Source organism: Mytilus galloprovincialis, chromosome 5 (assembly GCF_965363235.1).
Source record: "Mytilus galloprovincialis chromosome 5, xbMytGall1.hap1.1, whole genome shotgun sequence".
Taxonomy (NCBI): Eukaryota; Metazoa; Mollusca; class Bivalvia; order Mytilida; family Mytilidae; genus Mytilus; species Mytilus galloprovincialis.
Genome location: NC_134842.1, coordinates 10210465 through 10228168, shown reverse-complemented (window position 1 = coordinate 10228168; position 17704 = coordinate 10210465). Strand labels below are relative to the sequence as shown.

Genomic DNA, 17704 nt, shown 5'->3' with positions numbered 1-17704 from the left:
ATGTTAAATATTGGGATTTGATATAGCTGAATCCGTATCAATTCTTTTTAAATCCATCCGTCAACGCTTTTATTTCCCCTTTTAAAAAATCAAACCTATGTCGTTTTTTTTTACTCAAAATGCAGAGTTTATGACTACTCTTAGAAAGATCTACACCACATTTTCAATATTGGTATCTGGCATTACTTCTCTCTGTGTTTAAATGATTTATAATTGATATGGTCCTCATTACCAATCAACTGTTATAACAGTTACTTTGAATTTTTCGAAAGACGTCATAAACAGCCAGAGAAAAACATGACCTTGTGCAATGCCAAGATACAAGTATCGACAGAGTGTAAATCCATGAAAGTGTATATGTATATAACAATTATATTTAGTTAGCTTTTATTTACTGATAACAAATATAAACAAAATCTATCTTAATACCATTAAAAACACTATTCAATGATCGAAACACAGTGTTCAATTGAAAACCTTTTCGAATTAGAATCAATAAGTTTACCAGGATCATTTCTAAATTTCTGGGCTCAGTAGACACCATTACCATAAAAATGAGAATGTGTTATCCCGTCTGAAATAAGTTTTCTACAGGTAAATCCAAACTCCAAAAGTAAATTAATATCTATGGAAGAATTTAGTAAATACTTAATAATTTACCAGTAATACATAAATTACATTCGTTAAAATGTAAAACGTCACAACATACACGGGCATAGCGAACAAGTTGTCACATATACACACTTTAAGATGGTGCCAGAAGAACCTCACCATCTAACAAGGGAAAATAAACAATACCGAACGAATAATTGACACTTTTGTCGTATTTTTAGTGTGGAGTTTCCCGTGTACAACCGAAATGTATTAATCTAGGAAAGGACAATTAGTATCGTTTAACCTGGTTTGATTTATTTTCATTTTGGTCGTATATTAATATAATTCTTCATTAAACATTAAACGAAAAAATATCATCAACATCACGGTAAGTTATTAAAAAGAAATTGAGAGAAGAAAGTTGGGGTCAGACACTCTACCCCACCCTTACGAAAATGTTAATAAAAAATGTTCTACGGCAATACTTTTTTCGCCACTAGGTGCAATGGGAAGCTGAATACCCAAGGTATACTTGAGAAAAAATCGAGGGTGTGGTTCGGCTTAGTTTTTTTTTTTTTAAATTTGGTACAAAGTTGGGGTCGGACACCCTACCCCACCCTTACGGAAATGTTAATAAAAAATGTTCTACGGCAATACCTTTTTCGCCACTATGTGCAATGGGAAGCTGAATACCCAAGGTCTACTTGAGAAAAAATCCAGGGTGTGGTTCGGCTTCGTTTTTTTTTAAATTTGGTCCAAAGTTGGTGTCGGACACCCTACCCCGCCCTTACGGAAATGTTAATAAAAATTGTTCTACGGCAATACTTTTTTCGCCACTAGGTGCAATGGGAAGCTGAATGCCCAAGGTCTACTTGAGAAAAAATCCAGGGTGTGGTTCGGCTGAGTTTTGTTTTTTAAATTTGGTCCAAAGTTGGTGTCGGACACCCTACCCCACCCTTACGGAAATGTTAATAAAAAATGTTCTACGGCAACACTTTTTTTGCCACTAGGTGCAATGGGAAGCTGAATGCCCAAGGTCTACTTGAGAAAAAATCCAGGGTGTGGTTCGGCTTATTATTTTTTTTAATTTGGTCCAAAGTTGGGGTCGGACACCCTACCCCACCCTTACGGAAATGTTAATAAAAAATGTTCTACGGCAATACTGTTTTCGCCACTAGTACAATGAGAAGCTGAACAACCAAGGTCTACTTGAATAAAAATCCAGGGTGTGGTTCGGCTTAGTTTGTTTTTAAATTTGGTACAAAGTTGGGGTCGGACACCCTGCCCCACCCTTACGGAAATGTTAATAAAAAATGTTCTACGGCAATACTTTTTTCGCCACTAGGTGCAATGGGAAGCTGAATACCCAAGGTTTACTTGAGAAAAAATCCAGGGTGTGATTCGGCTTATTTTTTTTTTTAATTTGGTCCAAAGTTGGGGTCGGACTCCCTACCCCACCCTTACGGAAATGTTAATAAAAATTGTTCTACGGCAATACTTTTTTCGCCTATAGGTGCAATGGGAAGCTGAATGCCCAAGGTCTACTTGAGAAAAAATCCAGGGTGTGGTTCGGCTGAGTTTTGTTTTTTAAATTTGGTCCAAAGTTGGTGTCGGACACCCTACCCCACCCTTACGGAAATGTTAATAAAAAATGTTCTACGGCAATACTTTTTTTGTCACTAGGTGCAATGGGAAGCTGAATACCCAAGGTCTACTTGAGAAAAAATCCAGGGTGTGGTTCGGCTTATTTTTTTTTTTAATTTGGTCCAAAGTTGGGGTCGGACACCCTACCCCACCCTTACGGAAATGTTAATAAAAAATGTTCTACGGAAATATTTTTTTCGCCACTAGGTGCAATATGAAGCTGAATAACCAAGGTCTACTTGAATAAAAATCCAGGGTGTGGTTCGGCTTAGTTTTTTTTTTTTTAATTTGGTCCAAAGTTGGTGTCGGACACCCTACCCCATCCTTACGGAAATGTTAATAAAAAATGTTCTACGGAAATACTTTTTTCGCCACTAGGTGCAATATGAAGCTGAATAACCAAGGTCTACTTGAATAAAAATTCAGGGTGTGGTTCGGCTTAGTTTTGTTTAAAATTTGGTCCAAATTTGGGGTCGGACACCCTGACCCACCCTTACGGAAATGTTAATAAAAAATGTTCTACGGCAACACTTTTTTCGCCACTAGGTGCAATGGGAAGCTGAATGCCCAAGGTCTACTTGAGAAAAAATCCAGGGTGTGGTTCGGCTGAGGTTTTTTTTTAAATTTGGTCCAAATTTGGTGTCGGACACCCTACCCCACCCTTACGGAAATGTTAATAAAAAATGTTCTACGGCAATACTTTTTTCGCCACTAGGTGCAATGGGAAGCTGAATACCCAAGGTCTACTTGAGAAAAAATCCAGGGTGTGGTTCGGCTTAGTTTTTTTTTTTTAAATTTGGTCCAAAGTTGGGGTCGGACACCCTACCCCACCCTTACGGAAATGTTAATAAAAAATGTTCTACGGCAATACTGTTTTCGCCACTAGCAGCAATGGGAAGCTGAACAACCAAGGTCTACTTGAATAAAAATCCAGGGTGTGGTTCGGCTTAGTTTTTTTTTAGATTTGGTCCAAAGTTGGGGTCTGAATCCCTGCCCCACCCTTACGGAAATGTTAATTTAAAATGTTCTACGGCAACACTTTTTTCGCCACTAGGTGCAATGGGAAGCTGAATACCCAAGGTCTACCTGAGAAAAAATCCAAGGTGTGGTTCGGCTTAGTTTTTTTTTAAATTTGGTCCAAAGTTGGGGTCGGACTTCATGCCCCACCCTTACGGAAATGTTAATAAAAAATGTTCTACGGCAATACTTTTTTCGCCACTACGTGCAATAGGAAGCTGAATACCCAAGGTATACTTGAGAAAAAATCGAGGGTGTGGTTCGGCTTAGTTTTTTTTTTTTTAAATTTGGTACAAAGTTGGGGTCGGACACCCTACCCCACCCTTACGGAAATGTTAATAAAAAATGTTCTACGGCAATTCTTTTTTCGCCACTAGGTGCAATGGGAAGCTGAATACCCAAGGTCTACTTGAGAAAAAATCCAGGGTGTGGTTCGGCTTAGTTTTTTTTTTTAAATTTGGTCCAAAGTTGGGGTCGGACACCCTATCCCACCCTTACGGAAATGTTAATAAAAAATGTTCTACGGCAATACTGTTTTCGCCACTACCTGCAATGGGAAGCTGAACAACCAAGGTCTACTTGAATAAAAATCCAGGGTGTGGTTCGGCTTAGTTTTGTTTAGATTTGGTCCAAAGTTGGGGTCTGAATCCCTGCCCCACCCTTACGGAAATGTTAATTTAAAATGTTCTACGGCAACACTTTTTTCGCCACTAGGTGCAATGGGAAGCTGAATACCCAAGGTCTACCTGAGAAAAAATCCAAGGTGTGGTTCGGCTTAGTTTTTTTTTTAAATTTGGTCCAAAGTTGGGGTCGGACACCATGCCCCACCCTTACGGAAATGTTAATAAAAAATGTTCTACGGCAATACTTTTTTCGCCACTACGTGCAATAGGAAGCTGAATACCAAGGTCTACTTGAGAAAAAATCCAGGGTGTGGTTCGGCTTCGTTTTTTTTTTAAATTTGGTCCAAAGTTGGGGTCGGACACCCTACCCCACCCTTACGGAAATGTTAATAAAAAATATTCTACGGCAATGCTTTTTTCGCCACTAGGTGCACTGGGAAGCTGAATACCCAAGGTCTATTTGAGAAAAAAACCAGGTTGTGGTTCGGCTTAGTTTTTTTTTTTTTAATTTTGTCCAATGTTGGGGTCGGACAACCTGCCCCACCCTTACGGAAATGTTAATAAAAAATGTTCTACGGCAATACTTTTTTCGCCACTAGGTGCAATGGGAAGCTGAATACCCAAGGTCTACTTGAGAGAAAATCCAGGGTGTAGTTCGGCTTAGTTTTTTTTTTTAAATTTGGTCCAAAGTTGGGGTCGGACACCCTACCCCACCCTTACGGAAATGTTAATAAAAAATGTTCTACGGCAATACTTTTTTCGCCACTTAGTGCAATGGGAAGCTGAATACCCAAGGTCTACTTGAAAAAAAATCCAGGGTGAGGTTCGGCTTAGTTTTGTTTTAAATTTTTATCCAAAGTTGGGGTCCAGAATTCTAAGTTGGGTTATAGCATATAGTTTTGATTTTGAATAGAGAATAAATAATTTCCTTGCCCACCATACTTTGTGTACAAAAAATAAAGCTTTCGGCTAATCAAAAGTAAGCGGTAACCTCTGCTATAGAAAAAGAAATTTCGTTGAAACAGATTTGTCTGAGTAAATAAATATTAAAGCACGAGCGTCACTTTCTATTCTTGTAATGCAGAACAATTGTAACTTTATAGGAACTATTTGACAGGATGCCGAGAATATGGAAAGCTATTTAGCACAATAACACAAAAAAAAAATCTGATGACAGAGTCTGACAAGCAATTGTACAAGCATTTCAATAATTTTATTATAACTATTTTCAATTGTATATACACTCAAAGCTGTTGACTATTTAAAGTAAAAGCGTGCAGCATCCTGTTTGGTATATATTGACAGCGATTATTATTGTCTTTAAATTATTGAACAGGACTAGAATTTTCTTTTAAATTCATTGAATAGTGACTTCGATTGCTTAATATAATTGTGTATTAAAAACTGATAATATAGTGTTTATATATTAATAAAAACATTTTGAGTACGTTTGATTCTTATGCAACTTTTGGGTTCATAGACATATTCGAAAAGTGGCTGCTAGCGTAGAGGCTACTGGCGAGTAGCTGCTAGCTTGAGCCTGGTCAGTTTAAGTATGAATTAGAAATTTCAAAAAAATTTCTCAAATAGCCAGTGGATCTGAAATCTATGAAATTAACCTTAACCCCTCCTTTACTTGACTTTTAAGTTTTGCAAAGTAACAAGTCGTATTAATGTAGACTTCATGTTTATGAAAAAAAAAGTTAGAACCAAAGTTCAAGGCCATCCTTGTATGGAAACAAAATGAAGTCATAAATGAACAAAATTCGGTGTTGACATGAATATCAATAGTGTGGTCATTTTTATAAATTTCCTGTTTACAAAACTTTGAATTTTTCGAAAAACTAAGGATTTTCTTATTCCAGGCATAGATTACCTTAGCCATATTTGGCACAACTTTTTGGAATTTTTGATCCTCAATGCTCTTCAACTTTGTACTTGTTTGGCTTTATAAATATTTCGATATGAGCGTCACTGATGAGTCTTATGTAGAGGAAACGTGCGTCTAGCGTACTTAATTATAATCCTGGTACCTTTGATAACTATTTAAACCGCTGAATCGATGCCACTGCTGGTCGACGTTTCGTCCCCAAGGGTGTCACAAGCCCAGTAGTCAACATTTCGGTGTTGACATGAATATCAATAATTTGGTCATTTTTATAAATTTCCTGTTTACAAAATTTTGAATTTTTCGAAAAACTAAGGAATTTCTTCTTTCAGGCATAGATTACATTAGCCATATTTGGCACAACTTTTTGGAATTTTGGATCCTCAATGCTCTTCAACTTTGTATTTGTTTGGCTTTATAAATATTTCGATATGAGCGTCACTGATGAGTCTTATGTAGACGAAATGCGCGTCTAACGTACTAAATTAAAATCCTGGTACCTTTGATAACTATTGTCCTAACTTTCCTACCTTACACAAATGTACCATTTCAATTAAAGGTAAATCTCATGAAAGATGAGCGTACACATTGCAAACACTCTGGTTTTAACGCGTTCCTTATAAGGGTTAAATAAGGTTTTTGAGCTTAGGAACAGAATATATTGTAAATGAAGGTATAGTCGTGTGACATATAAAGAAAGCTTTATTCTATTCAAGGATGTTAATCACGTCGCATACTGCAACCACAAATTGTTTCAAGATCAAAAGGTTAGACGATACTGGCTTTATCATATTGATTTTTTGTGAATTCCGTTTTCAAATATCTACAAAACAGTAGTTACTTTACAATGAGGAAGTAATGTAATGTTGATAAAATTTTTGTTTACAAGAACGGAGCTATTGTATGTCATTTGCATGTAGGTAAATAATTTCTTTTGTCTTTAATACTTTTGAATATAGTATAAAAAATGTTGATCAGGTAATTAATTTTATTTATTTATATTTGGTCATTTTACAAACTCCATACAACAATATCGTCCGGGTTATACTTCCCTTTCTCTTTCTGTATTATGTCATCACTATTTCGGAGTTTGACCATTTTATACAAAGCTGAATGTAGTGTTAGAACAGGAACATTTTTCAGCAGATTTTTTCGTCCTGTCCACCACTATTGTCATGTTTTCATTCGTTCTGTGATTAAGTGTAGGAAGATAAAGTTGTTTTATTAAATTATACCTCTCGAAAACACGTCAATATGCATTAAGGCCTGCATCAACTTAAATTAAATGTGCAGACATGTCAAGTGATACGTCCTTTTTAACCGTTCATCGTTTTGCTCAGTCTTTATTTTTCTTTGTTTCTTGTGTCTGTTTGTCTTTTTTTATTTTTTTTTATTTTTAGCAATAGCGTTGTCAGTTTGTTTTCGATTTATGAGTTTGACTGTTCCTCTAGTAATTTCGCCCCTCTGGAAATCACATCATTTATTTTTTATTAGTTTTAGGTACAGTTGATTGGCGATGTTCTTCTTCACGCAGTTAGTCCTGTTAACCATAACTGGTATGTTTTTATATATACCAAAAAAATATGATAAGCTATAATCAAATTAAGCAAATAAGGGGTCATATATTTTAAGAAAAAAATAAAATTACAAAAATATCGATATAAGTTATAAGATATAAAAATACCAGTGTAAGACGTTGCTTTAAAAATCTTAAATAGACGGTTATGTGTGAGTTCAAATGATATAAATTTTATAGCTATCAAATCTTCGAGTATTTCTTTAGATTTGATCCTGTTGGAGTAAATATAAAAAAGAAGATTTGGTATGATTGCCAATGAGACAACTGTCCACAAGAGACCAAAAATGACACAGACTTTAACAACTATAGGTCACCGTACGGCCCATCAACAATGAGCAAAGCCCATACCGCATAGTCAGCTATAAAAGGGCCCGATATGACAATGTAAAACAATTCAAACGAGAAAACTAACGGCCTTATTTATATAACAAAAATAGCGAAAAACAAATGTGTAACACATAAAACAAACGACAACCACTGAATTACAGGCTCCTGACTTGGGACAGGCACATACATACATGATGTGGCGGGGTTAAACATGTTAGCGGGATCCCAACACTCCCCTAACCTGGGACAGTGGTATAACAGTACAACATAAGAACGAACTATAAAAATCAGTTGAAAAAGGCTTAACTCATCAGATGAACAAAAATACAAGTGGACGTGGCCGGGTACTTGTACATCCCGACAACAAAAAGACACTAGGAACAGATCTGAGAGTACTCGCAGTTATCTGACAGCTAGTTCAAAGCCAACAACAACTAATACAAAAATCCGGCAGCTAAGACTAAACTATCAATCCGTACACATCCAACATCCAATGGATTTAGTGTAAAGACGTCATAAACAGTCAGAAAAAAACATGACCTTGTGCAATGCCAAGTTTCAGGTATCGACAGATTGTAGATCCATTAATGTGTATATATATATATAACATACTAGTAATATTTAGTTTGCTTTTAATTTACTGATAACAAAATCAATATTTATACCAATAAAACAATATTCAATGATCTTTTTACAGTGTTGAATTGGTAACCTTTTAGAATAAGTTATTTAAAGGAGCGATAAGTTTACAAGGATCTTTTCTAAATTTCCAGGCACGGTTAACAACATTTCCGTGAAAATGAGGATGTGCTATCCCGTTTGAAATATGTTTTCTACAGGTACAACCAAACTTCAAAACCAAATCTTAATATCTATCGAAAAATTTAGTAAAGGTTTTAAGTTATTTATGGTAACGATATCCCTGGTTTAATAATTTACCAGTAATACATAGATTGCGTTCGTTAAAATAAAAAAAACGTCACAACAGACACAGGCATAGCGAACGAGCTGTGAAATATAAACACCGTTAGATGGTGCCAAAGGAACATCACCATCTAAAAATGGAAAATTAACAATAGGGAACGAAAAATCGTCCCTTTTGTCGTAAATTTTAGTGTGGAGTTTCCCGTTTAAAACCGAAATATTTAAATCCAGGAAAGGGCAGTTATTACCGTATACATTTGATTTATTTAAAATAAGTTCCTTGGGGTAAATTTCAGCAGTTCATCAAAACGAGCGGGGTTCGAACTCACAATCTCAGTGTTGATAAGCTAGTGATTACAGTTGTAACTACCTAGACCACTCGGCCACCTAGGCCCCTGCAACGAACTACTTTACTAGAAATCGATATCTGGATATAAATAGATAGTGCCTTGCAAAAGACAACATACAGCTAACTTGCACCTTTTGGATGCAACAACTATGTAACAAAATTATTGTAACAAAATATTATCAAAAGCTCAATTTTCTCTTCACAAAAAGAACCGAGATTGTGCTAGTTTTAGAAAGATGAGCTACATATATTTTCAGCTGAACTGCATGCAGTTTGGAGAGAATATAAAAGCATAAATTACACAATAATAAGAGACAGTGGAGGAGCACCGATGCAAATGTCATGGAAAGACGCCCGAGACGAATGTGACAAAAAAGGTTTCGCATTATTCTCTCCGAAACGAGATATGATGGATTGGGTTTACTTATTTATGCACAGGTATATTCAATGTTAGCATTCATTCAACTCATGTTTCTTATTTATTGTTATTAAGTAAAGAAAGTTAAATAATAGACATGTCTTAATCCTTACTTGAGAGGTTTAGCGTTATAAAACCAGGTTCAGTCCACCATTTTCTACATTTGAAAATGTCTGTACCAAGTCAGGAATATGACAGTTGTTGTCCATTCGTTTTTTTATGTGTTTTGTCATTTGATTTTCCTCTGAGTTCAGTATTTTCGTGATTTTCCTTCTTTTTTTTTACAAGTAAACGTTTATTCTCATTGGACAAACGCACACAGAAAAAATATTTAAAGTGAAAAGTGCTTCGGACGCATGAAATGTTCATGTTGGCAACACAGTGTTGATACCTCTACTGATGGACCACCAGTCCATAAGGGTATAACCAGCTCCGTAGTCTGTATTTATGTATTAAAATGATTTATAAGAAACTCTCTAAAATTGCTCGTTTATAAATTTAGAAATTATTCAGAAAAATTTCAACTCGATCAGTAATAGTATGTCTTGGATAGATTTGGCTTGTTTTGAATATTTCATATTGCAAACACTATCTCGTGCTTTCTGTGAAAAGTCAAATCACAAAAATACTGAACTCCGAGGAAATTTCAAAACGGAAAGTCCCTAATCAAATGGCACAATCAAAAACTCAAACACATTAAACGAATGAATAACAACAATCTTATTCATGACTTGGTACAGGAATTTTCTTATCTGGAAAATGGTGGATTGAACCTGGTTTTATAGCTAACTAAACCTCTCACATGTATGACAGTCGCATCAAATTCCACTGAACGTTTCATTTATTTTCAGTTAATCATTTTGCGTATCACATTTTTAATAATTTCAATTATATTCTTCTTACGTTCTGTTACAAAATTACTAAAATGAAAAGAGTAAAGAAAACTTCTGGTTTTTTTTTTCTGTCCAGTAAAACAAAAAGTTTTTATGTACCTCATACGCATTAAGTATGTATCGTTTTTTTTTCAACGCAAATCAATTTTTTTCAAGAGATTTTGAGTGTTTGGCTTCTCGTTGTAGCACAAAACGGCAATCAGCAATTTTCATTTATTAAATTACATTTCAGAAATGGTCTATCTACAACGTGGATCGGTGTAAATGATAGAAGTGTGGAGGGACGTTGGGAATGGTTAGATGGGAGCTATTTAACTTCATCCCAAGCTGCATGGAGAGCAGGTACTTTTAAGAGTTCAATTCAGTGCGTCTATTTGTTTTTTTATACATTCACAGATTAAAAAAGTAAACATAGGTGAACAATTTGGTTTGATGAAATACGTCAATTTAAGGTCTCTTAAAAGACAAGTTAGACAAATATGATCGTTAACAAGGTAAATGGCATGCCTGGTGTTTCAACACAAACTCTAAACGTATGTCCATATTCAGAGACAAAAAGGATGAATCGAAGACTTGCGATTACTTCTAAAAACAGCTGAACAGAACACTTTATGGTTTATAGTGTACTTGATATTTATGTGATCTCGTAAAAACAAATACATCAAAAAGATGGATACAAAAAATTTATAGTGACTTTTTGCATTTAGTCAGAAACGAAAGTTCTAAGTTTTTTTTCTCACAATTAGATGCTAATATACAGCATAGGTCGGACCTTTCATGTCTACAAACAAAATCTATAACAGCGTGACCATCCAATTAAGTAATTAAAAGTTGAACTCTGATTAATTTCTGAATAATCAATTTTATAATTTTCGACAACGAAGCAAAACATGTATCTTAAATCAGGCTCAATATTTCTAAATCCTTTGGTTTTCTTCTGAAAGAAACTTTGGTTGTTCAGGAAATATATGCGTCAAAGAATATTGTTAGCGCAGGACGCATCACTTGGTCGGGGTTCGTGTTGCTTATTCTTTAGTTTTCTATGTTGTTTCTTGAGTACTATTATTTGTCTGTAAGTCTTTCAGAGTGAACTTTTATTATGGCAGTTTTCATTTCAATTATATGTTCTTCTTTTAAGATTGAGCAAACATCGACTGTATTAATTAAAATCAAGTTATTACCATTGGACATTGGTTAAAATCCTTGACTACTACTAATTTACGAACAGCATCCGACAATTTCAATGACTTTGATACTAAATGTTATCGATCATCTTAAAGGAAATTTGTTGTAGGTATGCCAAGTATTATAAGCGGTTATTTCGTTTAATAATCAATTATATGTTAGAAGTTATATATAACTTATGTAATCTATATTTGTTCAAAATTTATTAAAGAAGGCGCATGTGGGTTTTTTTTTTTTCATCTTTCATATTATTCTAACTAAATTTGAAATCATTGATTTCTTTGTCCGAAAATTTGATCTAGTCTCATGAAATTTTCCCGTTTAAATTCAATTGATTGACAACGATTAAGTCTGCCCACGTTTTCAAATTTTTGGCTTTCAGTCCTCGTGATTTTCGAGGCGTTCACCTGTTTGGACGAGACTGTCACTAATGTATCTTATGCAGAAAAAAGCGCGTCATTAATAAACATTTGGACCCTGCTTCCTTTGGTGAATGATTTTTTAACATCAGTTATGCAACTTTAAGAAAGTCACAGGACTCTCTTTGTCCTTGATAATTTGATCAAGGGCTTTGTTTTGTCCACATTTAGACGGACTTTGTTGGAACAGATTGAACACTCGATACAAGTTTCCGTACATTTGTTGTTAAAGATACCAGTTAAAATTATACGATTTAAACAAAATTTCCGGTCACGTAATGTTTAAACTTTTTAACAGGAGTTAGTAACAGTGCTTTCAGAAGCGCTGCATGTTCGTGAGCTGTATAATAAAATTAAATGTTGTATTTAAAGGGGAACCTAACGACCATGAATCTAATGAAGACTGTGGAGTAACATATGGAAAGGACTGGAATGATGTAGATTGTGAAACGAAACTATCAGTGGTCTGCCAAATAGGTTAGTAATAAGTGCATCTAATTATCATTGCTGTCTGCGGATTTTGTTTTCAAACATTTTCCTTTTTGATTATAAGCAAGTGAAGGTTAATCGAGAAAGTCGTGCTCATATGTTATATTGTTTTTTCATGGATTCGAAATAAGACTGTTATTATAGTTGCTGCCATTAAAGGGTTGTCAGTAATTGATTTGATGCGTACAGAAGGCGGATTTGTTTTTCAAATGTATTGAGTTTATTGTAGATTAGCACAAAAATACTCGTATATCATGTATTTACAAACTTATAAACACCATATTTTTTTTTGTGAATTTAAGAAATATAATTAGGATATGTTGATCGATCATGTGTTTTATTGTTGTTCTACACATTTGACGGATTGCTTTTAGGTTGGTTTTTCATTTTGTCATTTTCAGTGCTGACTAACGTATTAAACGAAATATTTTTAAACTGTTTCAAATGTATCAATATTGCGGTACAGTTTTAGTACAGGCTTTGCACCCTTATAATATTGAATTCATTTGTTATTTTTGGAACTTGTATCTCTCTGCCAATATCACCATAATGTCACAGTCATTACATTGACCGTGCTAGTAGCGATAGTGACATTTTAACTGAGTGTGCTTTCGCACGGCGCGTGATGCATACATTACTAGCGACGCTAAACCTGTCAACCAATCAGGTATCGCTTCTTTTGGAGTTCATTCGAATTCCTCAGATTCTGTTTGTTACCTTGATTTGACTACTAGTATTCGTAAACGGTTTACGATGTAAACATCTGTAAACTACTACCATCTTAATCTATTTGAATATAATGATATTTGCACAATTGTTTTTGGCATTATAGGTAGAGATAACTGTGTGAATATCCCTTGTGATAATGGTGGGATATGCAGCAACAGTATTTATGATGACAATCTACAATGCCGTTGTAATAATAGATATGAAGGAAATACATGTGAAAAAGGTATGCTTAACTCTTTAAAAGGTGTAAAAGTTAAGGTTTATTCTTAGTATTGTTCAAAGCATTGGTAATTGATGGGTACACAATGTTCATTGGTTCTTTGGTTTCTTAGAAATTTAATTCTGCACAGACATTTTCTTGAATTAGATAACTGAACAAGAGAACAAGAACGACAAACAGAGTGGTATATTTAAAGCTCTAAGGTCGTTAGTTTGTCAAAAGTTATGACCATAATAAAACCGTTGAATCTACTATATGAACAAAAATGCCGAGATCAATGGCTAATTGAAAAAGGTGGATGTTTATAAAAATCTGACAAAATCAGACGCTAGACATTATCAATCGACGGAACGAATGAAAACAATTTTGATATCTGATATGAAAGAGGCAAGTTCGGGGGAAAAAAGGTTTGATTTACAAATCATTGTCTACTTAAATGAACCACACATGGCTGGACAAATCTTTTATTTTTAAATGACCGAAGTTGCAAAAGCATAGCTTAAACTCTACTGGTAGGGACATACCTATAGTTGTTTTGTTTCTTTTTTTTCAGATTGCAAACCCTCTGCTGATTTGCTATTTATCTTAGATACATCAGGAAGTGCTGAAGATTTTTTGGATACTATAAAACATTTTATAACAAACATCATTACAAGGATACCAATAGGTTCAAATGATTTTAAGGTTGCATGCATAACATATAATTATGATGCACATGTTATTTTCGATTTTTCAAAACATGAAAACTTTTCTTCGTTAACATCTGCCATTCAGACCATTGAACGAGGTAAGGGACCTACATATACAGTAAATGCTCTAAGGAAAGCGAGAGAGGTATGTATCTTTAGAATAACATTGTCTTTGGAATCAGAAAACTTTTCATCTATAAAAGTAATATGTTCGTAGCGTTTAAAAAATGCTCACATGTTTTCGTGGGACATGGTTCGAGATTTTCGTTTCAAATTTTAATTATATAAATTTCCAAATTTCTTGAATGTACAGCTATATACATGTACAGGTAAACATATTTGATGCTTAAATTTAGACATATTGCCGATATCCTGCTACACACAAAATACCCTTTTCAGCTAGTGTTTGATTCTTATAAATGCGAAAGCAAGATGCGGAAAATGAAAACCATGGGAAATCCAAAACTCATTGTGGAAGAGAAACTGTAAATACCATGTCAAAATCATATACAAAAAACAGAAAACCAGGTTCACCAAAGAAAACAAAGAAAACAAAAGGCTGCGCAACACCCTACCTAAATCCTAAGGTGTAATTTGTTATTAGGATACAACGAAGACTGCAAAAACGGTTTCATAAATTGTAAAATTATCTATTTCTAGTAGTAAGTGCGGATTGATGTATAAAAGATGCAAATGTAGTATGTTAATTTTGTCAGAATTTGGGAACTTCTGTGAAAAACAAGATTGTACTAACACGTTTTAATTCTTTTTAAAATTCGAAGGACACAATAGCAAACCAAGAAACTGCAATAAACTTGGTGAAAACATATGTCTGTAATGCTACTTTTTTCTTTCTTATATTCACCAATTGTTCAACGTTTTTATAGATTTTGTTTGACACATCAAGTGGTTCACGTCCAAATGCCAATAAGCATATCATTCTTCTTTATGATGGATTGTCAACTGACAGAAATTCAGTCTATGATGAGGCCAAACTACTTCACAGAAGAACGATGTTGACAGCTGTTGGTATAGGTAACTCTGTAGGTCATAGTGAATTGGTAAACATTGCATCAGATGAAGACCATGCATTTACATACCTCCATCAGGAAGACGTTTACAACAGACTTTTGAAGGACACTGCTGACTATGGATGTACAGGTAAGGGACTAATTCATGTATTGACATCTCGCGGTTCGTAATATCCATCGTCATGATCAGGAATTAAACTCATGCTACTTACAAAACAAGAAAAACAAGAAAAACAAAAATTTACTGAATAACACAAAATACCGAAAGTTTGTATGGTTTTGTTTAATATCCTTTTCATCGATCTACGCCCCTGTTGCACGAAATTGATTTGAAAACAGTATAACAGAAAAAAGATTTATTAACCAGCGATACTTAGAAAAAAAATTATAGAAAAGAAACGATCGGTTTATTACTTTTGTAAAATCAAATCACGTCTAAAGTAAACAATGACTTAGAATATCATACATATATGCAGCGTGTATAAATATGTCAAAGACATTTATCAGAGTTCTACAAAATCAATACCAAATCTCAAAAATAGGGTAAATACTGCACATATCTAGCTTTGAGCAGACTAATGAGCATGTTTTGGGTATGATTAACTCTTGTCTCGCTAAACGTTTTGATGCAAATACTTTTAAAAAAGAAATAAGATGTTTGATTGAGAAAAAAAATATGAAACAAGTTAAGGTCAGTGAGAGGTCTTTAACAATAAGAGTCCACAATAGACGTAGAATCACTACGAAACAAGTATGTTAAAATAAATATTGATTAAAACTTTTGAAACTACGACCATATTAAAAGGGAACAGAACTTAAACAATATAAAGTTATCAAAAGAATATTTGGTGTACATATCTAGGTTTTATCTTTGATTACATTGATGCGTTTTATTGTAGATTGTGTTCTGTATTCTGACGTTGACATTATCATCGTGTTTGATGCACAAGTTGACGATTTCATCGAACGAAGAGAAGCATTAGGCCACGTAATAGACTATTTATCCTCATTTGGTTCAACAGCAAACATCAGCATAGGGTTGGTAACCAATTCAACAAATCCTAAGTACATTTTTACAATGGATTGGTCAAAATATAAGAGTAAAGACGATCTCATGAAGGTCGCATTTGCTGTTGATCGAGATAGTAACGATAATGGAGCAATGCACAGATTACTCCGCTTTGTGAAACAAAAAAATGGATTTTTAAACAGTACGTGTAGCGCATTTGAAGCACGACAAATTGTCTTATTGATTACAAATGGCAAATGGAGTAACGTTGCAAAGGTCAAAGATATCGTCGCATCCCTGTATGCTGATAATATAGAAGTTTATAGTATTGTAACTAATTCTGATATTTCCCTGAAATCCTTTCAGACAGTTCTATTAAGTGGGAGTAACTTAATTTACATTAAAGAACAAAACGATGCATTGCAAATTTTGACGCCTATGATAAATAGATATAAATGTTCAGATGATATTTTCAAGAAAAGAAATTTATAAAACGCTTAAAAAATTAATTATATGTGTGTTTTGATTTGTTCCTCTATCTGACTATGAAATAAAACTTAAATACATTATGGTATTATTAAATTATATGGGAAAATCAGCCTTTATACGATTAAATCAGCATATGCAATACTGATAACGTTGTAATATTTATATAAATCATAGTATTGCTTTTCGACCGTCCAATACGGGTTAACACGAGACGTTCACTTCTAGTTTCCATTTACTTACGAATCACTTAACTTTGGACGAACATGTAAATGGCTTTCTTCCTTAATGCAGTTAACTTTTTTCTATCCTAAGCGCATATAAAAAAGACGCGCTTACCTGACAGAAAACAAATAATAATAATAACAATAATTCGGATTTATCCCCCTCCCAGGATGAATGCAGATAAAAGTATATACTACAGATTTTTCAACCTACTGCAGTAAAACCCTGAGCCACAGTGGACGCCAGTTTGACTTTGCTTGAAGTACAAATTCACGTCCTGTCAGAATGGGAAGTTAATCGGATGCCTAGTGTGAGTTACACGATCTGTGCACGTTAAAAACATTTGTAACAACTAATTGAGGGATCAGTTGGTATCATGCAAGGCTTAATTAGGGACTTTCCGTTTTGATTTTTCCTCGGAGTTCAGTATTTTTGTGATTTTACTTTTTTGTGTCCTTAGCCAATATGTTTTCCAGTATCAGTTTAAAATTTCCCCGACTTAAGACCTCTATTAAATGACTTACACATTGTATTTATTGTTGGTTTATTATATTTTTGAAAATGCATAAAATATTTGAAGTTTAAGCAACCAACAATTAATCAATCGGATTTCCCATAATCAAAGCAGGCAATCATGCAAAATGTGCTAACGAGATATCTAAGTGACAAACAACTATTGGATGGTTGACAAGTTATAAACAGTAGTGACTATATTCTTTTTCAAGTGCACCTCCGCTTTATATGAATACCTTGGTCAGCAACAGAAAAATGATAGCAAGTAATACAAAAATAACATGTCGATGATAAAAAAAAATTTGCAATTTATCCTCTTCTTTTTATTCGATTAAGGATTTGTGTGGCATGATACATCCTACATATACCCTGACCTTAAAAGAGAGCAGGTTTTACGTCTGTATGCCAGTCGATCAGTCTTATTAGAGTTTTGTCTCGTTTCTCCTTTGATAT

The 17704-nt window shown here is 34.2% G+C and overlaps 1 protein-coding gene across 4 annotated transcripts; it reads left to right on the top strand.

Moving 5' to 3' along the window:
• The first annotated feature begins 6587 nt into the window (after positions 1 to 6587).
• LOC143075116 (collagen alpha-3(VI) chain-like) lies at positions 6588 to 16594 on the top strand. Of its 4 annotated transcripts, none has more exons than XM_076250414.1 (9): positions 6588 to 6682; positions 7261 to 7322; positions 9203 to 9383; positions 10489 to 10598; positions 12233 to 12337; positions 13182 to 13301; positions 13852 to 14132; positions 14875 to 15148; positions 15918 to 16594. In XM_076250414.1, the coding sequence occupies exons 2-9, from the start codon at positions 7283 to 7285 to the stop codon at positions 16517 to 16519; spliced, it is 1713 nt and encodes a 570-aa protein (XP_076106529.1). In that variant the 5' UTR covers positions 6588 to 6682; positions 7261 to 7282; the 3' UTR covers positions 16520 to 16594. The 4 variants fall into 4 exon arrangements, with proteins under 4 accessions (XP_076106529.1, XP_076106531.1, XP_076106532.1 ...); XM_076250416.1 differs by having other exon boundaries at positions 6602 to 6686; XM_076250417.1 differs by having other exon boundaries at positions 6634 to 6686; positions 7267 to 7322.
• Positions 16595 to 17704: the final 1110 nt, after the last annotated feature.